At 47.9% G+C, this 22,118-nt stretch overlaps 1 protein-coding gene across 1 annotated transcript in view; it reads left to right on the forward strand.

Annotated features, from left to right (window-relative positions):
• Mrps6 (mitochondrial ribosomal protein S6) overlaps nucleotides 1-8,403 on the forward strand; it is a 50,082-nt gene extending 41,679 nt beyond the window's left edge. The window contains exon 3 of the mRNA XM_051150264.1: nucleotides 8,172-8,403. Within this exon, the coding sequence (XP_051006221.1) occupies nucleotides 8,172-8,364 (193 nt within the window). The 3' untranslated portion in view covers nucleotides 8,365-8,403. The remainder of the gene's footprint in view (nucleotides 1-8,171) is intronic.
• Nucleotides 8,404-22,118: the final 13,715 nt, after the last annotated feature.

Below are 22,118 nucleotides of genomic sequence, written 5' to 3' on the forward strand. Positions count from 1 at the left end.
GGCAGTGCTGAAAGCCATTAGAGTACACCCTAGAGCTGCTGGCCTTAGACAAACTGGGGATCGGTCTTGCCTCTGTGTTTGCTCTAGTCCCTTCCAGGTCTCTGGATGGTCTCTCCTGTGCCTTCTCACGCTCGCCGTGAGGCCTGTTGGAAAAGGTACCTTCATGGGTATCCACGTTTCAGAGGACTGCAGAAGATGGGGTGATGATGTCAGTGCTGAGCTTGTGTGCCTCAGTGGCCTGTGACTGACTGGGAGACCAGCTCACTACCATATCCATGCGAACCCTTGAGCTGCGAAAGGAGTTCTGGCCTTAAAGCTGAGTAGATGCTTCTGGCAGAGCTCTGCTGGGAGCGTGCAAGGCTCCCTTCTGCTTGCAGCTGAGCACAGTGACAAAACAGCAGCCCTGTGGTGATTAGTGGAATTTTACTGACTTGCTCCCCAAATGTGTCTGTAGCTCCCTTACTCTGAGAGCACTGGAGCCCTCCTTGAGGAGGTTGGCTTTCCTATTAAACATCTCTGCGTTCTCTCTTTCTGCCAGCATATCACGTCAAGGCCAGCGCCCTGGCCCCATTTTTGTGTGTAGGTGCTCTGTAGCTTGTTTGGGGCCAGGGATACTGCGTCCTTGAAAGTTTCTTTTAAGTGGCATTTCATTTTTAAAATGCACAAGAGCCAACAGATAGAAAAAGACATGGCATTTGTCTGTGGACAGGCTTTGGCATTAAGGTAAATAGTACACTGTCCCTGTGAAGTCTGAGATCAGAAAGGGTTAACCAAGACAGTCTAGGAGTGGACATCCATACAGATCGCCTCTTGTCTTCAAATGGGTTCCCAAGGTGCTCTGGGGCTTCAGAGCCTCAGCTCCACCAAACTCCCCCACCCACTGGGAGCCACTGAGCACTTCAGTGGAAAATTCCACTGTCTGCCATTGGGAAGGGGAGGGTGTCTGAGAGGGCTGGTGACAAAGAGTAAAACTCCAGTTTAGGCAAGGTCTTTTTGTGGGGCTCAGACAAGTGGAACTGGAAGGAATGCAGCCTTTATCTCTAATAGCACTACCAGGAATCATCTCATCCCCCACCCCCTACCCCTGACACTGCTAGCACTGGGGCTAGGGGCTCAGCCCTGTGTCCGACTCTGAACTTGGGGTGCTGAACTGGAAGCTGGTTCCCTGGTGGGGTGGGGGTGGAGGGGGGAGAGTACTGCTGTGTAAGGAGTCAGCTTGGGAGCATCATTCCCAGTCCTGGGCCTGGCCTGCCCTCTGAAGACATTTCTCGGGGTCTTTTCAATCTCCAGAGCCCTGGTCCTTGCAGTGGAGAGTTTTGTGGTATAAAAGTGTCTTAAATTCACTGAGGGTAAGTCACAGGCCATCGGTGCAGAGGCAATTCACTGCTCTCTGGCTGTTGAGCTTTGTGTGTGTAATGATATGTGCTTTAGTGTCCCGAGCCTGTTTTGGCCCTACCTCTCCCTGCTTGGGAGCAGTGAGCTCCTCACTTCCACTTGTGTGGTATTGATGTGCAGCTTTGTGGGAAAGGGAGATGTTTGGGGAGAGCAGATGTCAGCGCTGCAGATGAGAAGATTCTATAATTAGAACCACACGCAGGAGCAAACCTTTAAATGTAAACACTGCTGGGCTCTGTGTTCAAGGCTGCCATAGGACGGCTTATGCCGCCTGTGCCCCATGTGTGTTTTCTCCTGGGTGTGCAGCATGTGATTGAAAATGCTGCGGTGTGTGGCGTAGTAAGATTTTAGACTGTCTCACTGTTTTCCAAAAATGATCTGTCCACTTACTGGTTCAATTACTAATCAAAATTTAAAAAAAAAAAAGGAAACTAACTAGAGTATTTTACTATTATTATTTTATTAGGCCTGTCAACGGGTGCAGAGGAGTCATGCCTGGTTCTAAGTCACCGTACCTTGAGTGAGGACCTCATAATGAGATGGGTGGAGACAAGACAGAGGACCACAAAGCAAAACATTCTCAGGGTTTTGTTTCTGCCTAAGTTGGTGAGCGCAGCAAGCCAACATGGTTGTCCCAAGTAGTGCTGCAGGCCCTGTCTTTCCCCTTCGGGCCAGGATGAAATGAGGTACTGTCTCATTTCCTTGGAGACTGTTTCTTTTTTATCCTCCTTCAGCTCACCTCTGTGTCCAGCTGTGGCGCCTGCAGTAGGGTGCAGGTGCTGATATCAGGGAGCTGCTTCTCAGCACGGGGTCAGTTGTATGTCTTCATAAGCTGTCAGGAGAAAGACAATATGGCGGCTTCAGGAATTGTCCATTCTCCAGCTCTGGGTAGGTGGCCCAGCTGTAGTGCGCTTGCCCGCTTGCATGTGTGCCTGTCAGTGCCCTGTTGTCTGTGGCCTGGCAGGAGTGGGAGTCTATGGAGATTGCAGAAGCCTAAACTACTTCTAGCACCAAACCTTGGTGATATATCAGTTGGCCAAAGGACTGTTCTAGCATGCCGAAGCCCTGCGTGCCTGACTGCTTCAGCCTTTTTGAGGTTTGTCTGCAATATACATTTGCTTAGATAAATTGTTAAGAGAGAGAGAGACTCCTGGATGGAAGTGGCCAGAGCCATGCAGCTCTTTTTGTGTATGAGAAGCCATGCAGATAGACTGGGCCGCTCAGGCACACAGGGTGAGTATGGCCTGGCCTTCCACTTGGTTCCTTCATGGTACAGGAAGGGTGGCTTGGTTGTTGCGGAGGAGGAAGAGGAGGAGGTTTGGCTTTCAGGGAGAAGTGAGTATAGTATATCTGCCCATCTCTGAGCTACTTTCCCTTTCTCTGTTGGGTGTTTCCTTTTCATGGAAATTTCCATGGTGTAATGAGGAGCCAGAGGAGTAGAAGCAGTCTTTGCCCACATCAGCCCCAGGCACAGATCAGCACAGTGATAAGCTCGAAATGACAGTCACACGCTGTGGTTGTGGGCATAACCTGCCCCGCTTGCAGGTTGGCCAGTACTTGCTTGAGTTTGGTTGCCAAAAGGCTGGAAGACTGGTGAAAGTGAGTTAAAGGGTAAAGGCCTCACAGTTTGGTAGCAATGGGGATTCCCAGAAGACAAGCCACAGCCCATTCTGAAGCACCCCAAGCCTTTGCTTTATCCTTGAGAAGCCTCCAGAGTGCCAGTACTATTGGTGACAGTTGACATATATCCGGGAGCTGCAGGCCAGAGCCTGGAGTAGAGCAGTTCCCGTTCTGGTTGTCATTTCCTCAAGTGAAGGGCTTGGGCTGTCTTCTCCTGTCTATCACTCACAGCCTGTAATTCGTAACTGTTTCGGTCCCAAAGTTGTCAGAGGCTTCATGTGTCTGAGAGTCTAAAGCCCCGATCGGTTTGATCCTCACTGGCCACACACGTGGAGGATGGGCTGAGGGTAGCGATAGGACCTTCCAGAATCTCTGTTGTTCTTGACATTGGATTGTGGAGTTGAGAGAGGCGATGTGTAGGACACCATATTTTAGAAAATGATGCTGGACCCACCCAGGCCAACACTTCATGTCCTCTTCTGTTTCCTCAGCTGACACCACACACATTTCTACTGTCCGCCATCCTTTTCCTCAGAAGATAGTGAAGATCTGTGAAGGCGTCTTGGAAATTAGGGTGTATAAGACCCTTCATTTCAAGGAGGTTTCTGGTACATGTGGCTCTGTGTTTCCATCCTTGAGTATTTTTGTTCTCATCACAAAACGGTGTTTAAAGCCCTGGTGGTGTGGTTTGGGATGGGTTGGTAAGCAGTGACGGGAAGACTGACTGCTGCTCGCTAGAAGACGGCTGAGCTGGCTGCTGGCGCCTGCAAACGCACTGACTCTTAGACCGCTAAGACTTTTCTGCCCTCAGATGTACTTCAGAAATCGACGAGGAAGCCGAATGGAAAGTGTAAGAAAGCAGGCCTGCTGTTTCTTGCAGCTAAAACCAAGGTAGTCTCAGAACTGGTGTTTAAATACCTTGACAGAAGGGCAGGGCTGTAGGAAGGGCAGGGCTGTAGGAAGGGTAGCGCTTAGCGCTTCGGGACGAAGGCTTGAGCAAGCACCCTTCACCTTCAGCGCAGGGCTCTGGACAGAACCGGAGACACAAAGCAAGGGAAAGCAGGGCCTCCTCATAGAGATGCCCGCTGTCAGCGTCTCTGTGATGTGGATGTTAGCGGGTAGCAGGCCACACCTTGTTTGCTCATTGTGCTTTGGGAGAACATTTTACTGAGTAAAGAGTGAATGGGCAGTGGGAAACGGACCGTGTTGGATTGAAGCATTCCATCTGCCACCAAGTAGCCAACACGGGGTGGCTGAGCCCGGAGAAGATACAGGCCGCTAGCATGGAGGGAGGTGGTCGGAGACACTTAACATTTTAGACTCTGCTTTCCAGCGTTGCTTAAGGTAAGTGATCATGAGTTAATGTTGAACAACTGAGCCACTCATAAATTGGGTGGTTACAATGTGTGTGTGTATGTGTGTGCGCGCATATGCATACATGCAATCAAAATAAATGGACAAGTTACTGCCCTGAGAAGCCATTCTGGTGCTGTGGTGGGTTGAATGAGAAATGTCCCCAATAGGCTCCCGTATTTGAGTACTGAGTTTTTAGTTGGTGCTGCTTTGGAAGAGGTATGGAACCTTTAGGAAGTGCAGCCTCACTGGGACCGCGTCTGACTGTGGATGGGCTTTGAGGGTTTACTTTCTCTTTGGTTTTAATTTGTATCTTATTGGTGACTTTTAAGCTTTTTTTTTTTTTTTTGTACTTTATCATGGTCTACCTTTGGTCTGTTCCATTCCCAGCTGTTTTTAAATTGAGGCTTATTTTGCTTATGTTTTTAAATTAAAACTTGAGATTTCTTTGTATGGTAGATTCAGGTATCTTATTAGAGATACTATTGGCAGATCCTGATACAGCTTGTCTTTTTACTGAGAGAACTGTTTTTAATTTTGATGGTTTACTTTATTGTGCCTTTCCATTATTAATTGTACTTTTTGTGTTGTCTGATGAATCTTGGCTCAGTCCCAAGGTCAAAAAGGCTTTCTTTCTTTTTTTAGAAATTTAATGTTTGATTTCAGTCTGTTCCATTTTTGAGTCAATTTTCCTGTATGGTACACAAGTATGGAACAAAGTGTACTTTTTTAAGCATTAAGGAAACAGAATTGGTACATCAGTGCTTGTTGAAAAGACTTTTTTCCCCTTGCACTGTCTTAGCACCTTAATAATAATAATTTTTTAAAAACCCATATCAGTGGTCCCTGTCTGCATGGACTGTCTGGTAACGCTGTCTGGATCACTGTTGCTTTCTGAGTCTTGACAGCGGGGTGTGCGTGGTTCAGCTTTGCCCTTATTAAAGGTGTTTGACATCTATGCATTCTTAGGATTTCTGTGTGACTTGGAAATTAGTTTGGTGGTCTTTTGATTGAGTTGGAACTGAGTCAGGTGTCTAAATAATTGAAGTTTTCTTACCCAATGTCAGTCTAAATAACAAAGCCTCTCATTATCTTTATTTAGAGTAAGAAAACTTTGCATTGGGAATATAGATGTTATAATAAATGCATATACCATGGGCAGTGTTCTAGAAGGTTAAAGGCAAAAAAGGGGACATTTGTGTATGGCATTTAGATACAGGGTTAACTTACTTATTTTAAGAAGGCTGAGGCAGGAGTATCAATCTGGAAGCTTCTAATTAATTCCTTTTTCTTGCCTTATTGTTCTGTCACGTGCCTTCAGTACCGTGTAAATAGAGTTGGCATCTTGTTCTTTGTTTTGGAAAGGGGGGAAATCCAGACTTCTGTTACTTGGTGAAATGTTGGCTATAGGATTTGTAGAAAGTCCTTTCTATGCACAGTTTTCTGGAACATTTTCTTAGGAATTGCAATGGGACTTTGTTAACTTCTTCACTTGTATGGTTACTGAAGTCATATTTTTCTCCTTGCTTATCAATACAGTGAGTTATATTGGCTATTTGTTGTTTAATACTAAGCCAGCCTTGCAGTCTTGGGATAGACTATATGTGAACGTGCTGACATTGTCGCTTGTGTATTTCTGTAGTCAGTTTGTTGAATTTTTGTTAGAATATTTTAATCTCTGGTCTGTCTTTTTCCCCTGTAATGTTTATGTCTGGTTTTGTTTAAGGCAGTATTAGCCTCATAAACAAATCAAAATGTGTTTTTCAACTTTGCCGGAGTGAGTTACGTTTTTCCCTCAGCATTTAGTATAATCCACCAGTGAGTCCATGAGTGTCTCTGAGGGGTTTGTAGCCACAGGTGTAACTTCATGGATACAGGACTATGAGGTGATCTGTTTCTTCTAGAGTGAACTTTGATAGTTCTTCCCTGAGGAATTTGACTATCAGTTGTCGAATTCTTTAGCAAAAATTACCCATAGCATTCCCCACGGTGCCCTTACATTCACAAAGTGTGTGGTCAGCCCATCTTTCTTGTTCACAGAATTGATATGCTTCTACTGAGCAGCCTGGCGAGACTAATTTTGGTGATGTAGTGAATTAATATTTGGTCTCATTCATGTTCTGTTTTCCTTTTTTGTTTTAGAAATATCTTCTCTCATCCACTCTTCCTTCCTCAGATCAGATTCAATTTGCTCTTTTTCCATTTTTCTTAGAAGGAAGCTGAAAGTAGTTTTGCACTTCTCTGCTCTTCCTTGCATGAGTGGTTAGTACTGTCCATCCCCACTGTGTGCTGTTGAAGTGAGATTCTCATCCTGTCCATCCCCACTGTGTCCTGTTGTAGTCAGATTCCCATCCTGTCCCACTGTGTGCTGTTGTAGTGAGATTCCCATCCTGTCCATCCCCACTGTGTGCTGTTGTAGTCAGATTCCTATCCTGTCCCACTGTGTGCTGTTGTAGTCAGATTCCCATCCTGTCCATCCCCACTGTGTGCTGTTGTAGTGGGATTCCTAGGAATTTGTTGTGTTTTCAGTTTCATTTGATTTAAAGTACTTTGTAATTCTTTTATTTCTTTAGCCCATTGGTCCACTGTTAAGTGTGTTTTAAAATGCTTTCATATATGTACATAATGTATTTTGATCACAGTCACCTCCCATTACCTTCTTTTCCTTTTTTTTTTTCTGCTTGTCTCATTATTTCAGTATTATCCCCCTTTCAATGTTGACATCTTTTTCAGTTTTTTGTTTGTCCGTGACCCAATGAATTTCTTTAGGTTGTATACAGGAGCATAAGCCTATGTAACAGCTGCTGTAGATAGCACCTTCCTGCCTGCGCTGTGCAGTGGAGGGTAGTGGGGGTGAGGAGTGAGGCCGCTCTGCAGGAGGTGGTCAGAGGCGGCTAAGAAGACAGGAGAGGCGTTAGACATGCAGAACAGCGATGGGACTGTGCTTCCCGACTTCCAAGAGGGCATGGCTGGAAAGACAGAATATTGCCAAAACTGTCCATCCACTGTCCAGATCACACAGTACAAAGGTCTAAGCCCTGCCCCTGCCCCTGCCCTCTTGGTTTTTTTGAGATATGGTTACTCTACATAGTCCTCACAGGCCTGTAATTCACTGTATAGACCAGATTTGAACTTGAAGTGATCCCCCCTGCCTTCATCTCGAATGCTGGTGAGCACCACTACGATTGGCTATTTTTGATTGTGGACACAGGGGGCGGGCAAGAGATAGTCCTTGTGTCGTTGTCCAGCAGCGTGCTGATCAAGTTGTGTACACACTGTCTGTAATACCGTTTGGCATAGTCTGACATGAATAATTAATGTTATGTCTATTGTCTTACTAAAGAGCCGTGTCGTTTGCATCACTCCTTGTCAGTTCCTGTTCTGCAGAGTAGTGCCAGGTGCGCCTCGACCCTTGGTCACACTGACTGCCTGATGGTCTGTACTGTTTCTCTGAGGTGTACCAAGTCACTAGAAAACCACCTAATAAATGTTTCTTTCCACAAGAAGAAGCAATACATGTTCAATCCATTCTTGTTGATAGGGTAGAAAATTCTAAGTATTTAGTCTCACAATAACTTTGTGTTATTTCCTGCTGTGTCTGAGGTCACGGCCTTTTTGCTGCTGTATAGGGACGTAATGCCAGCGGTCTGGAAGGAACCTGGGTGTGCCCACTGCACTGGAGCTGAGCAGCTGAGTGTTTGAGTAGTGATCTCTATCTGGGAAGAGAAAAGGTCACACTGCTGACCAAAGCAGGGATGTCATGTCTCAGATCCAGGAATTCATCCGTTTCTGTCTTGTTGCAGGTATTTCTTGGTGGATTTTTATGCCCCATCAAGTACTGTGGAAAACATATTGGAACACTTGATGCGAGACATTGATGTGATTAGACCAAGTATTGTGAAACACCCTCTGACCCAGGAAGTAAAAGAGTGTGCCGGCATAGGCCCAGTCCCACTTGAAGATAAACTATATTCAACAAGGAGAAGAAAGAAGTGAGAAGATTCACCGGATTCTGGGCTTGTGTTTAATCTAAGTGCACTATTGGTGTTGATAGATTCTTTCCTAGGATGCTTTAACCCATGGCCCCTTTGCTGCTGGAGGCGGGAAACTGCTCAGGATGCCTGCCCTGTCATGTCCAGTGCAGTTTCATCAACACTGTGTGACTTGCCAGTGGGGGTGTTTGCAGTACCACTGCAGCATTTTGAAAGCAAATTATTTGTCATTTACACTCAATTGTTTTGCAAGCCTGAATGGAAAACAGAGAGCAGACTAATAAACATGTCTTTACCAACCCTGACTGGTATATTGCCTCTCCCCCACCCCACCCCACCCCACCCCACAGTGTATCCCCAAAGCTGGAAGCTCCATTGTGCTGGGACACCGCAAGGTGCTATGAGCACTCTGAAGTTTGGACCTGGGTTGGTCATTTGCTAGACTACCTACCAGACAGTCTGCAGAATTCGAGGGTTTTGTTTTTGTTTTTGTTTTTTTTTTCCCTATCCACACAGCAGTGGCCTTCGAGGAGGGGAGTGGATGTGTGGGGGCTGCTGGGCTTCTGTGTTGCTTCCTGTCATCTCACCACTGGCCTCTACCTCCTCCACTGTCCCTCAGCTCTGCAAGGCTCTTTGAAGAAGGCAGTGGGATGCTGTCAGCTAGGCACACACATGCTTTCCCCTGGAATAACAGTTTCTGGTGTCCTTGGCCTTCCTGGAGCTGGTGTTTCAGGCTTCTCAGATGGTCCCTTTTCAGGGCTGCTGGTCATCACAGATGATAGGGCTGCCCTTGGTGAGAAGTTGGGGGAAGCGCCCACTGCCTGCATTGCTGGCTGTGTTGATTTATATAATCCGATTGTCTTCCCAAAGGAAGAGTAAGGACCGGGACACAATCCGGTAAGTGAAACCCAGAGTGCTGCTGCCCCTAGCCAGGGCTTCCTTGGCGTAGCTGCTGCCTCGGCACTGGCCAGAGCTTACCCCTGTTCGTGAGAGCTCAGATGGCTCCTGCTTCAACTTCTTCCAAGCAAAAATTATAAAAAGTTTTTCTTGAGCAGTAGATCAGAGCCAGAGAGATGACAGCTTTTCCAGAGGACCCAGATTTAATTCCTAGTACCTACATAGCTGCTCACGCCCATCTGTAACTCTGGTCTCTGTGTTCAATGCCCTCTTCTGTCCTCCCTGGGCACTGCATGTGGTACACAGCACATGTAGGCAGAACACCCAGACATCCAAAACAAAAGCCGCATTAAAAAAAAAAAAAGCAATAGATTAGTCGAGGTTTAGATTTTCAAGATTAGAAATAAAAGGGTAGAGTAGAGATCATTTGGGGAAACATACTACTTCCTGTTCATTCTGAATTCTCTAAAACTACTGCAGGCTGTTGGCAGGGCTCACAAGCCCACATTTCATCTGCCAGATAGCTGGTATCCCATGTGCCTTGGATGTCGCTGTCTTCCTCAGTTTCTCAAGTTCTATGTTGCATGCCATGTGCATATGTCATCTGCTAACCTTAATCCCCTCAGCCCTTCAAGGAAGCACTGTTACTCAATGCTTTGGGATGAAGAAACTTGGATTTGACCTAGAACTCAGTTCCGTGTGATACCTGGGATCTTGAACTGGGGAACTCCGATATTCTTTGGTTCTTATCTATCTTGCAGCATTGATGTGGACTTTGCCTCTCAAGTAAATGAGATACCTAGTGTCTGGTGTAAATTGTAGCTGGGGGGTTAACATCTGTTCTCATGGCCCAGGTATGGCTCTGCTGCCTTCTGCTCTTGCTCATCCCTGAGAAGGCAAATGACATCATCGGGCATGCTAGGTCAGGCAAGGATTCCCAGCCCTGAGGCATAATCAGAGTGTTAGGCTGGCTAGGTGGAACAGCTGTGCAGTTCAGATCCTTAAAAGTAAAGTCACTGTCCCTCTGTCCTGAGTGGTGACATAGATATACAGTGCAGCTTCTACCCTTGTGTGCCTTGTGTTTGAGCACATGCTGGTGAATTCCAGGTTGTGTGGTTTCTGTCAGAGCTCAGTGTCCAGCCTGCCTTTCTTGGCTGATGGCAATCTGAGGAAGTTCTCTGCTGCTTTAGTGAATGGTGATGCCAAAAAGGCTTGAGCATAGCAAAGAGCAAGGGTCCTCCTTGGAGCTGATAACCAGCTGGTAAGGTATACAGAACATACCAAGTGGGAGAGTCCTACCAATGGCAGGTACAGAGGATGTGAGAAAGTGAGGCCTGAAGGGTAAATGGGCCTGCTAGCAGAGATACCCAAGGCTCTGAGTGGAGGGGAAGGAGGACGGTAAGACATCAAGGGGGCTCGATCTGGAAGCCTGGAGAACTCTTGAGAAACTTGAAATAGATAGTTATGTTGGGGACCTGAGCTCCAGAAGCCTGAGAGCCATAGCACCCTGGGGATTCACATACCCCCAAAAGGCATCTCCTTAGATTTGTAATCTTGACTATCTGGTCTACCTTGGACAGGTTTGTCTGAACTGATGATCCTGGCTTAACCTAACCGCCCTTCATAAACCATGATTCTTGGACTCAGCAGAGGACTTTGTCCTTGACAATTAGGATCTAGAGGCTAGAATGGATGCCTTTCCTCATTGCCCTCGGGTCTTTGTACTAGCAATGCTTTGTCGGTGGTGCATGAATACTGACTGTGTAGCTCAGTCTTGTAGAGAGCCAGGGTTCCTAGAGAGGTTGGTGATCGTAGAAGCTGAAATCCAAGAAGCTGCTCTGAGGCAAGCCCCAACACACCTGCAATTGACAGCTGTCTCAGCAAGCCGTCCATGGACTGTCAGCAGAGGTCCTTGATAGAGATGGGGGTACTTTAAGCCTAAGCCATGTTTCTCCTCCTGGGTCTAGCTGAGTCTAAGAGTTAGGCATTGGCCCAGCCCATTTGAGGTCTGTATGGCCAGCCGGAGCTCAGTGTGAATGTTCTTTTACCCTCTTCATAGCAGTGAGCCAGTCTTCAGGTGCTTTCCATAAGGCACAGGCCTCAGAGGAAACACCCTCACTGAAGCCACAGGAGAAGTGTCAGGACTTCTGCCCATTCCGGAGGCCAGTTTTGGTTTTGACACCTGAAGGCAGACCCTCTGGCCTGCAGCCCAGACTCCTGCTGTGGGTCACCTCCCCTGGGCCCTTCCTGCCTCAGACTCAGGCCCCAGGCTCCTCCTTCACTGTGGGAGTGGGGCTGGGCCTTCCTCCTCCAGGGCACTTTTCACTGCAGGTCTTCAAAGGGGAGCAAACGAGTTTGTGGAGGCCGGGCCTTTTTGCATGCTTATTGGCACTCTGCTAAGATCCCACTAAACTTTCCTCTTTGCACATTGCTGGTGGGGTGGGGTGGGGTGGCGTGGGGATTTATATAGTGTACAGCACTGTGCAGGATACAGAGGTGCATTGGGCAGTGCTACTGACCCCCAGACACTCACAGGTAGAGAGGAAGAGGAAGGACTTCCAGTCTGGAAGTACTCTGTAAATCGCAGGCCACAATAAAAACAATAACAGATCCAAACCAAGCACTATGTAAGTGGGAGTGCACCCGGGAAGTCTGCTGGCAGAGCTGGCATTTCACTTGGGACAGTGTAGGCGTGGGGTATGATAGATGGAGCTGATAGTGTCGGGAGTCAAAGGTTGTCACTAGAGATGAGACTAGGAAGTTGGAGTGCAGGTTCCCCCGGGGATGGATACACTTTGGCTTTTGCCTTCTTAATGGACCATTTCAGATAGCCAAGATGGAAAGGCTGTGCTCACTGGCTTGAGTAAGATGTGCCTTCTGGTAGAGCAACCCTGTACTGGCTGCTTATTTGTTCAAAGTAAATGATTTGCCAGACTCAACAAAACTAAGACTGAGGCCTGAGGTGAGGTGGTCTGATATTCCCAGAGGTAGTGGAGCCTCTCAGAAGTGCTTACTCAGTGTCCCCCAGCTGAACAGAGCATCCTTTGGAGTGTGGGAGCTCTGGAGAAGTACAAGGAATTCTTCCTTTGTGTGGTCGAGACTACTGCCGTTTGTACTCAGAGAGTAGCAGAGAGAACTCCCATCAGTGGGTGCTGCGCGGCCACCTCCTGCTGCCCCATCTTCTGCACCAGGGGATGACACAGTCTCATGTTTCCATGGTGATTCTGTAGGATCCTTGGTGATGAAATGAGCATTGGACTTGTGGCTGGAGACCTGCTCCAAGGCCCTGGCTTTGCCACCTACCCATGGCTTGACCATGACAGTTTCTTACCGTCTCTCAGTTTGGTGTCTTCGTGAAAAACAGGAGCCTTTGCTTGCTTTGCTGATATCAGGTGACTGGAACCTGGTGTGGCAGGAGGGCTAAGACAGCCAAGACTGTGGACAGGCTTTCTCAGGCCTGCGGTGTACCCTCTTGTTTCCTTTCTGATACCATTGCTTGCTGGCCCTGGACTCCTGTGGACTTCTTAGCTGATTCTTCCTTATTTCTTCCTCTTTGCGTTGGAATGTTCTAGCTCAGTCTGTCTCTGCTTACTCTTAGGATTTCACTGAGCCCCCAGTTTAAAATGTCTATACTATTAAGCTTTATCCTGCTTTTTTGTCTTTACTTGGGTTCTCTCTGGGCTCCCCCGTGACCTCTTCTACACCCAACGTGCATAGTCCCTTTTAATCCTAGCAGGCATCCTGAGTTCTGTCCACAGTTTAAGGTCCTGCCCACTCTTCCAGGAGACGCCCTGCCTCTCAGTATCTCAAGCTGAAGTCTTAGTGCCATCCTGGACCCCTTCCTTTCTTTTGCATCTACAATTTACTGCTCTGACTAAAATCTCATCTTCGAAAGAGGCAGAATCCAACCACTGGCCACCCCCAGTGCCACCACCCAACTGCACCTTCTTTTCCGAGGACCACAGCAGAGTCTCCATGTCCTGGGCCCACTAGAATAAAAGACCTTAGCACATATTTGAGGGCTTGCTGTTGTGTCATTCTTCACTGGCTGAGCTGCCTTTCCTTGGCAGGCACCTGAGTCAGCATTGGAGAGGCCACAGAATTTTGCCTCTCAAGCCTGCCCAAGCTGCTTCAAAGGGCTGGCTCTGATAGCAATGGTGACTGACAAATGCTGTATGTGTGAAGGGAGGGGCTTCCTTGAGCAGCAGGAGTTTGGGATGCTGGGTGCCCACGCAGTGTGTGTGTGTGTGTGTGTGTGTGTGTGTGTGTGTGTGTGTGTGTGTGTGTGTGTGTGTGCGCGCGCATGCGCGCACGCATACACACAGAAAGGTGAGAGGGGGCTTACAGAAATAAATCTTCAATAACTAAAGATCTTAAAGACATAAAATTGTAAGTCTAAAATGCTGAGTGCTGTTCCATGAACACTAATTGTTTCTGGGGAAGATGGTGATTGGTAATTTTTTTATTTTCGTCTTTTGTTAACAGTGTCTGACTTTAAAAAAACAATGGCTATATGCTAAAAGTCACATTAGGAACGTGTTTAATAACAATGAAGAAACGCTCTGAGGGGTCATCCCACCACATCACCCTACATTATGACCATGTGGGCAGCACCAGCTTTTATTTAGAGAGTGCTAATGTGATTAGAAAGAAAGTAGGTCTGGCTTGTGAGGTCATCGTCCCTGGGCCCTTGTTATGTTCTTTCTGGGCTTAGTGGAGTCCCAAGAGGTTCTCAGGAAGTCAGAACAGATAATAAAATTAATGGGATGGCAGTTTGGATTATTTAGTCTAGCAGAAATTATGGCTTAGAAAACATCTGATTAAATAAAGCATTTTAGACGAAGCCGCTGATCAGTTGTCAGCCGTTTGCACAAAGCACAGAGTGAGAAGCAATGGCAGGAGGCTGATAGGCCCCTGCCTGGGTGGAGAGGGGCTGTCGGGCCATGGAAGGTGGCATGTGGAAGTGCCACCTGTCCTGTATGATGTAGGGAGCACCCCCAAGCCAGCTGGCTGGGCAGTTCCTTGAAGTTGTGATTCCATGATATCTTGAGGAAGGGGTAAATTCACTGCATCCATTCTGAACAACGTGTTCTGGAACTCAGACTGTCTTCTCAGCCAGGGCTGGCCTGGGAGCCCATGGCCAGCTGTGAGGAAGCACAGCCAGGATAGCACTCCTGTTTCTGTGTCATGCTGTGTGAAATCCTGCCAAGTGACAATTATTTGGGGGGTCATCTTGAGCCCAATGGGGTATGAGTGATGCTCTTACGGTCCTTCCACCCCCAACTGATCAGTATATTATTGAAGCCATAATATATATTATATATGTAACATATAATTTTCTTTCTATATCTATCTATCTATCTATCTATCTATCTATCTATCTATCTATCTATCATCTATCAAATAGGATTGGAGGTGTTAGAAAACTTGCCCACGGCTTAGGCTGTGGCTCAGTCAGAGTGTTTTCTTGGCATGTATCTGGTCCTAGGTTCAGTCCTCACTACTGCATACACGAGGCATAGTGGTGCAGGCAAGTCTGTACACACAGCGCTCGGGAGGTAGAGCTGGGGAGCCTTGAGCTGCTGTGCAAGCTTGAGACCTGGGCTACATGTTTTGGGTCTGAAAAACTGAAAGCAACAAAGACCGAGCGAAACTTAGAAGGCCATGTCTTCTCAATGATCGGCTGGAACACCATCAGTAGCTTCACTCCAGAGAATATACCTGCTTGACTTGGCCCCTTGTAGGGTGGTAAGCCTATATGCATGCAGTAAATGTTCATGCTAGCCTGTGGATTTCTGTTTTTAAAGAAAGATAACCAAGAAGGCTATGGCTTGTTCCTTTGTAGGGTGTTAACCGGTTCTCTCTATGATCTGGCAATCATTCTAACACTGCTCTGTTTGTGAGTGCTTGTAAAATTCCGTGAATGCTCTTTGAACCGTCTACACTGTACTGCTGGTTTAATACAGATAATGTTGCCTTCCCTATGGAGGGAGGGAGCAGCCAGGGCTTTGAGGGCTTGCAGGGTTTCGCATGGTACAGCATGAGACAGGACCACACCATCGCTCTGAGGAAGATGAACCAGTTTTCAAAAAAGCTGTGCCTCCGCAGCTGCCTGGTGAGTGAGATACAAGTGGAGCCTCCCACCGGAAGGACTAGTTGAAAGCAAGGTCTGCAGAAGAGTGTGGGCGTGGCCAGGACCACCGGATGGAGGGGAGACTTCTAAGTGAACCAAGATCCCTAGTGGGTTTGTATGTCAAACTGGAAAAAATGACATTTCAGAGGCACAGAGAGATCAAGGACAGCCATAGGAGAAACTTCCAGGTGAGGAGTATGATGCGGGCAGAGTGGCTGGGAGCCACAGAGGCCACCTGTGGGGACACTGTGCTGCTCCCTGGTGACAGCACGTTGGGGGGGCGGGGCCTGGGGCGGGGCAGAGACAGGAGCACCTGGCCCTGAGAGGCCTGTGAGGAGGAGGGAGACTTGGAGGAGAGCTAGGCCCCGGGCACGGATGGCTGGGATGTGGGGTGAAGCGGAGGGTTTGCTGAAGTGGAAAGAGGAGAGCTGGTGAGCACAGCAGCTAACATTTTGGTTCCTACCTAGTGACTTGTGTGAGAAGAAGCACAAATGGGCCAAGAGAGGCCCAAGCCCTGTGAAAAAATGACTTGTCTGACAAGACCAGAGGAACCAGGGGTTCTGAGTGGGCATGTGGCTTAGCTCGCTGCAAGGAACAGAGAGGTACAGACACTAATGTGGTGTGGTCATCTCGCACACACACACCCAGAACTCTTAGGTAACAGACCCCTCCTCTCACAGAGGTGACACAGAGAAGAGACAGAAAAACTACCTCAAGCCGTAGGAAACGGGGTTCAACGCTGCTCCTTCCCAACCCAGATGCTAACCTGGCCCTGTGTGAGCCCAGCTGTCACAGTACACTACACTGTAGGCCCATGACTTCCGCTCTGCTCTGAAGAGTATGTGTGGCTCCCACTGAAGGGCTGTCACACACACACACACACACACACACACACACACACACACACACACACACACACTGCTTCCCTGTAGTTGAGGATGGGGCTAATAGTTTGTCAGTCAGTCACTCTGTGCAATGACAAAACCGAATTAGGCTTTACATTAGAAGAACTCCCCGTGCGAACCCCACCAGCTTCTTGCATCAATGTAAGGTTTAGTACGTGAGTAGGATGGTAGTCCCAGCTGCCTGAGGGGCAGGTGGTGGCAGCCAGCCTGGGGAATAGAGAGGGACCCTGTCCCACAAATTAATGTACAGCCAGCCTTGGCATATCTGTAGCTCCTTCTCTTCCGTCACATCGGCGGCTCTCTCTAAGACTGCACTGTGCTTCAGCGCACGCTTGCTCAGGCTTGGGAGGAGAAATGTGTACCTAAGAGTCACTTTGCTATTTTGCTTTTCTCTGCAAACCAGCTGAAGCCGACACCTGGCATCAGGGTTTGGGTGGCGGCTTTGGTTGTGCTACCCAGGGTGGTTCACTGCCCTGACCTTACTTTTACAAGTCTAGAAAGAGCTCAAGAAAAACCTTTCCCTTTGGAATCAAGTAGGTCCCTTCACCACTCAACAGGCTAGCAAATGATGTGGCTTCTCACACAAGCTTGCTGTCATGTCCCAAATCGTTAGGTCTGAACTCACCTTGTAACTGTTTTCTTACTGTGTTTTGTATAGTTTTGGGCTGATGGAGTGTGTTCTAAGGAATGCATTGGGGGCACACTTTCAGTGTGGTATGATTGTCATAGGGCAAGGCTTACACAAGCCAAGGTGCCTACAGTGCCACTGCATAATTAGCCTTCTGGGACCACTCTCACATGTGCCATCTGCCACTGACTAAATTTTACACTTGCTCTTCGGATGCTTTAGAAAGCATTACTACCAATGTAAAGGAACCGGAAGCCTAATGCACTGCTGATACGAATGCAAAACGATGCCACAGCTGTTCAGAGCAGTCTGGCAGGTCCTAGAATCTGTTCCACTTAAAAGTTAGTGCACCACCCAGCAGCTTCAACCCTGGAAGAATTGAGAAGCACCTGCCTAGGAGCCTGAACGTGAGAGTTTGCACAGTGTGTTTTCAAGGGCCGGAAGTAGCGACCACCTCACTGCCCCTCAGTTGGTGGACAGACACAGTTACCGGCGACCCAGCCACACAATGGTAGGCTGTCTGCAGGGAAGGGTAAGGGAAGCTTGGCACCGCCACAAATGCTTATAACTCCAGCACTCACAGGTGCAGGCAGAAAAGGCAGGACTTCAAGGACAGCCACACAGCAAGACCCTATCTCAAAAGCACAAAGGGCCAGAGAAATGGCTCAGTAAGTGCTCGCCACCCAACCCCGATGGCCAGAATTTAACCCTCAGACTCCACCTGAAAGTCCAGACGCAGTAGCATGAGCCTATAATGGCAGCATTGCCACAGTCAGAGGGGAGGTGGAGACAGTGGAACCAGCTGGAAGCTCCAGAGCCAAATAGCCTGCAGTGTGCAGTACAACATAAACAGCAAGAGATCCCACCTCAACAAAGCAGACGGCAAGAGCAGATTTCTGGAAGTTGTCCTCTGACCTCTACATGCAGAGTGTAGCACGTGTGTTCTTGTGCACACTCATGCACACACATACACTATTAGTACTACTATTAAATAAATCTTTTTGAAACTCCTGATTAATTAATTAAAGAGGGATTCACCACTAATACATGCTGTAACACAGATAAACCAAACCTGAAAACAACAACAACAAAAAACCAAAAGCCAGAAAAACCCACATCCATAGAAAGAATCCAGTTCCCCAAAGGCCACGTATTGCATGATTTCATTTCTCTGAAACACGTGAGAGGTGAGCCCACAGGCAGAAGGGAAATCCACTCTATGGCAATGGAACTGTTCTAAATTCAGTTGTGGTGATGGTGGCCCCAGCATGACCATAAAATCTGTGGATGGTCTGGCCTCTGAACTGTAGCTCAGCAGAGCTGTTGTTGCTGTTGTTTAAGGATCCTAAGGCCGGGTGTGGTGGCGCATGCCTTTAATCCCAGCACTCGGGAGGCAGAGGCAGGTAGATCTCTGTGAGTTTGAGGCCAGCCTGATCTACAAAGTGAGTCCAGGATGGCCAAGGCTACACAGAGAAACCCTGTCTCGAAAAACCAAAAAGAAAAAGGAAAAAAAAAAAAAAAGGTCCTAAAACTCCTGGTACTGATGTGGTAGTGACAGGGGATGTGGGTCCTAGAGGTCCTGATGCTGACATGATAGTGATGGAAGATAGGGAAATAATTGCAGCTTGTTTAGGGGATTTGGGTTGTGTTACGTGGAAGCAAGTCACAACCTCTGACTCGGGATCTTGCGGAGGAGACATGACTGCCTATGATGCCCCTGTAGAGTGTATCTCAGACACACCCGACCCCCTACAGATTTACAGACCTGGATAGGGTGGGTGGATCCATGCGTTTTCCCCTCCTGAAATCCTGCACGCAGGAAAGGCACCCTGACACAGGAAAGGAAAGAAAACAAAACAAAATAGCCACACACACACACACACACACACACACACAAAAAAAAAAAAACCTCAACAACTCAGGCCATCTCCCTGACCTAGGCCCGCACCATGAGGTTATACTTTCATTCCATGTCCTGTTTTGACCCTGCAGGTGGACTTGCTTCCTGGCACCTCAGGAGAAAGCTTGAGGCCGAGGGAATGGCTATAAGTTAGTGGCGCTTGTGGCTTGTGCGCATTGTGGAGAGTTTGCGTACAAACCAACTGGATCTGAATCCCACTGACGAGAAGACGAGCTCGGTGAGGGCCTTGCTTCAGACAGGCAGCGAGACCCTGGTATCACCGACAGTGTGACCAATCACACAGTAGTCCAGTTTCTAAAGTCCGGGTTATGGGCTTGAGGTGGAGTCATCTTCTGCCCTTCTGGACTATTTCCCAGAGTCACGTCTCTTCCCTCTGTGCTCTGCTTACAGGCTGTGGCTGGGTTAATGTTTTGCAATCCTGCTGTCTCCACTCACCTTTGGATCTGGTATGATTCTGAGTGCCAGCTTGATTGGATTAAGAAGCGCCTATGACACTGAGATGAACCTTTGGGTATGTCTGTGAGGGTGTTTTAGGGGGGATTAGCTGAGGAGGGGAGACCCACACCATCCCACAAAGTAGGGCCCTGGGCTGAATAAAAGAGTAAAAAGCAAAGAGCATACCAAGGCGCGATTTTCAGAGCTCTCTGCTTTGTGAATGCTCCAGATGTGAGTAGGCTGCCTCATGTTCCTGCCATCGGAGCTAGGATACTTTGAGTAAGAATCCTATAGCCTTATGTATTTTAGTGTTTAGTCACCACCGAGTGGTATTATTTGAAAGTATTAGAAAGATTAGGAGGAGGTGTGGCCTGGTTGAGGTGCGGCCTTGTTGGAGAAAGTGTGTCACTTTGAGGTTTCAAAGACCAGACCTTGGTTTTCTCCCTCTGCCTATGGATCAGCATGTAGCTGGTACTCCAGCCCCTTGCCTGCACACTGCCAGGCTCCCTGAAATGATGACAATGGACTAACCCTCCGAGACTGTAAGGAATTCAGTGCTTTCTTTAGACTAGTTGCCGTGGTGATGGTGTTTCTTCACAGCAATGCAACAGTGACTAAGACAGCAGATGAAGGCTGCCTCTGCCTTCATTCATGCTTTACCCAACTCGGTGGACTGTGCCCCCAAAACCATGAGCCAAAACAAACTGTTCCTCCCATAAGTCACTTCTTTGCTCCCAGCAATAAGAAAAGTAACTAGTTCAGAAAATTGGCACCAGGAGTGGAGCTTTCTCTGTGAGAAACTATCCGTGTGGTTCTTAGGTCTTTGGAGCAAGCTTGTGGGAATTGTGAGAAGTTTCTGGAGCGGTGGGTTACAGAAGTCCAAGAATTCTGGGCTTGATGGGAGTTAAGGATACCAGATACCAATAGAAATGTGGACAGTGAAAGCCAGGCTCACAGAGTTTCAGAGGGGAACAAGGATTATGCCAGGGACTGGGCCGGAAGCCATTCATGTAACACTCCGGCGAAGAGTCCAGCTGCCCATATTTTAACATTCTGAGTGAGACTGATTTGAGGAACAATGGACCAAGTTGTTTGGTGGAGAAAATGGCAAGACCCACAGTACAGCATCCAGGCTACGGCATGGCCGTTGCTGGCTGTTCTTAGTAGGGCTTTTAGTGAGCATCCAGAACCAAAAAACAGAACCAGGGAAGGGTGCGGAGAGCATTAACGTTGCAGACGGGGCAAATGAGAAAGCTGCTATCACTGCATGCCTTTGAAGAGGAGCTTTGCGCTTTGCACTGAGACAATAGGAATGCAACTTTGCATGGAAGACCCCCAGAGCTAGCTGTGCCAAACTCACTTGAAAAGAGAATTCCCGGACAATGACAGCCTCCAGGGCACTCTGCTCAAATCTGGGAAGATGCTGCTTCCCATTCGGCCAGGAAAGCATGCCGAGGGAACCGAGGGAACCGAGGGAACCGCGGGGCTGTGCTTGCTCCAGAGGAGCCAGATATGCAGAGCGCTGGCAGCAAACCAAGGTGTTATCCCCATGGTGCCTTGCACCAAGGTTCCAGAAGGGCCCCACGGCCGGGCTGCATGTATCTGAGTGTGAAGGTGTGAAGATGAAGCTCTATAGAGATCTCAAGGTGTTGCCCTTACGGGCCGTGGACCACCCACCAAGGAAAGCTGCTGCAGGCATGAAACGGAGCCAGCCGAAGAGAATGCCCGCATGGGTTGCCCACAGCAGAACTGGAGGTGGAGACTTGCAGGCCTATAGCATCCTATCTGCAAACACAGCCATGTGAGGTGAGGTGTGGTGAGGTATTTGGGGCGGGACCATAGCACAAGGTGTTGTAATATTTCAAGTGTGTCCGAGTGTGAGGCAGAGGAGAGAAATAAGTGTAATGAGACGAGGCAAATTTGTTCAGAAACAAAGAGGTGCAATTCGGCTCACATCTCACCCTAGAGCCTAGTGGGGCTTGGACAATGGTAGGTGTTCAGTAAAGGTGCCTGGATGAGGCTCTCCATTTTATTCTTTTTGCCCATCTGATGCTCAGAAAAAGTGTCACCTACAATGCCATCAGTTTTTTCAAAAGATAAATAAGATGAATCCTTCATTGTTCGGTCTGTTCCTTAACCAGTCATATGAATATATTTTGTAAAGAACTCTACAGAGGTTTGTGTGTGTGACTCCCACCCCCCCCCTATCACTCCCCCCCCCCCCCAGATATCCTTCTACCATGGTGAGGAAATCAGTTCTGTGCCTGAGATCATGTGTGTGGGTTTTCATGGCAGGCCCACAGGGACCTGGGGCCTATCACTGCATGCTAGATTTACTCTCCTGGGGAACTGAACTCCCTTTCTGTTTCTGAACACATTGATCTTATCTCATCACATTCATTTCTGTGCTTTGCCTTGAGCTCAGACACATTTGAATTTTCGTAGAGGCAGGAGTGCACTGTTCTGCGTATAGCAGCCATTGCTCTTATAGTTTATAATGATGAAAAATGGTATTGATTTTTTTTTCACCTGGTTATTTTATTCCTTTTGCAATCTTTGTTTCTCTATTTTGCTTTCAGTGTTCTCGCTGAAGTTTTGACCTGTAAAATCCATAACTTAAAGGTTTTTAATTAAGTGTATTTCTGTGCACCATGCACACATACACGTGTGCATTCGTGTCTGTGCACACATGTATGGATGCTTGTGCAACAGTGAATGGGTAGAGGGCAACTTATAGGAGCCACTGATCTCCTTCCATCATGTGGGGCAGGGGAATCAGACTCAGGCCAGAAAGCTTGGTGGCAAGCACCACTACCATATTGCTGGACCCTGCAATCAC

Source organism: Acomys russatus, chromosome 8 (genome assembly GCF_903995435.1).
Source record: "Acomys russatus chromosome 8, mAcoRus1.1, whole genome shotgun sequence".
NCBI lineage: Eukaryota > Metazoa > Chordata > Mammalia > Rodentia > Muridae > Acomys > Acomys russatus.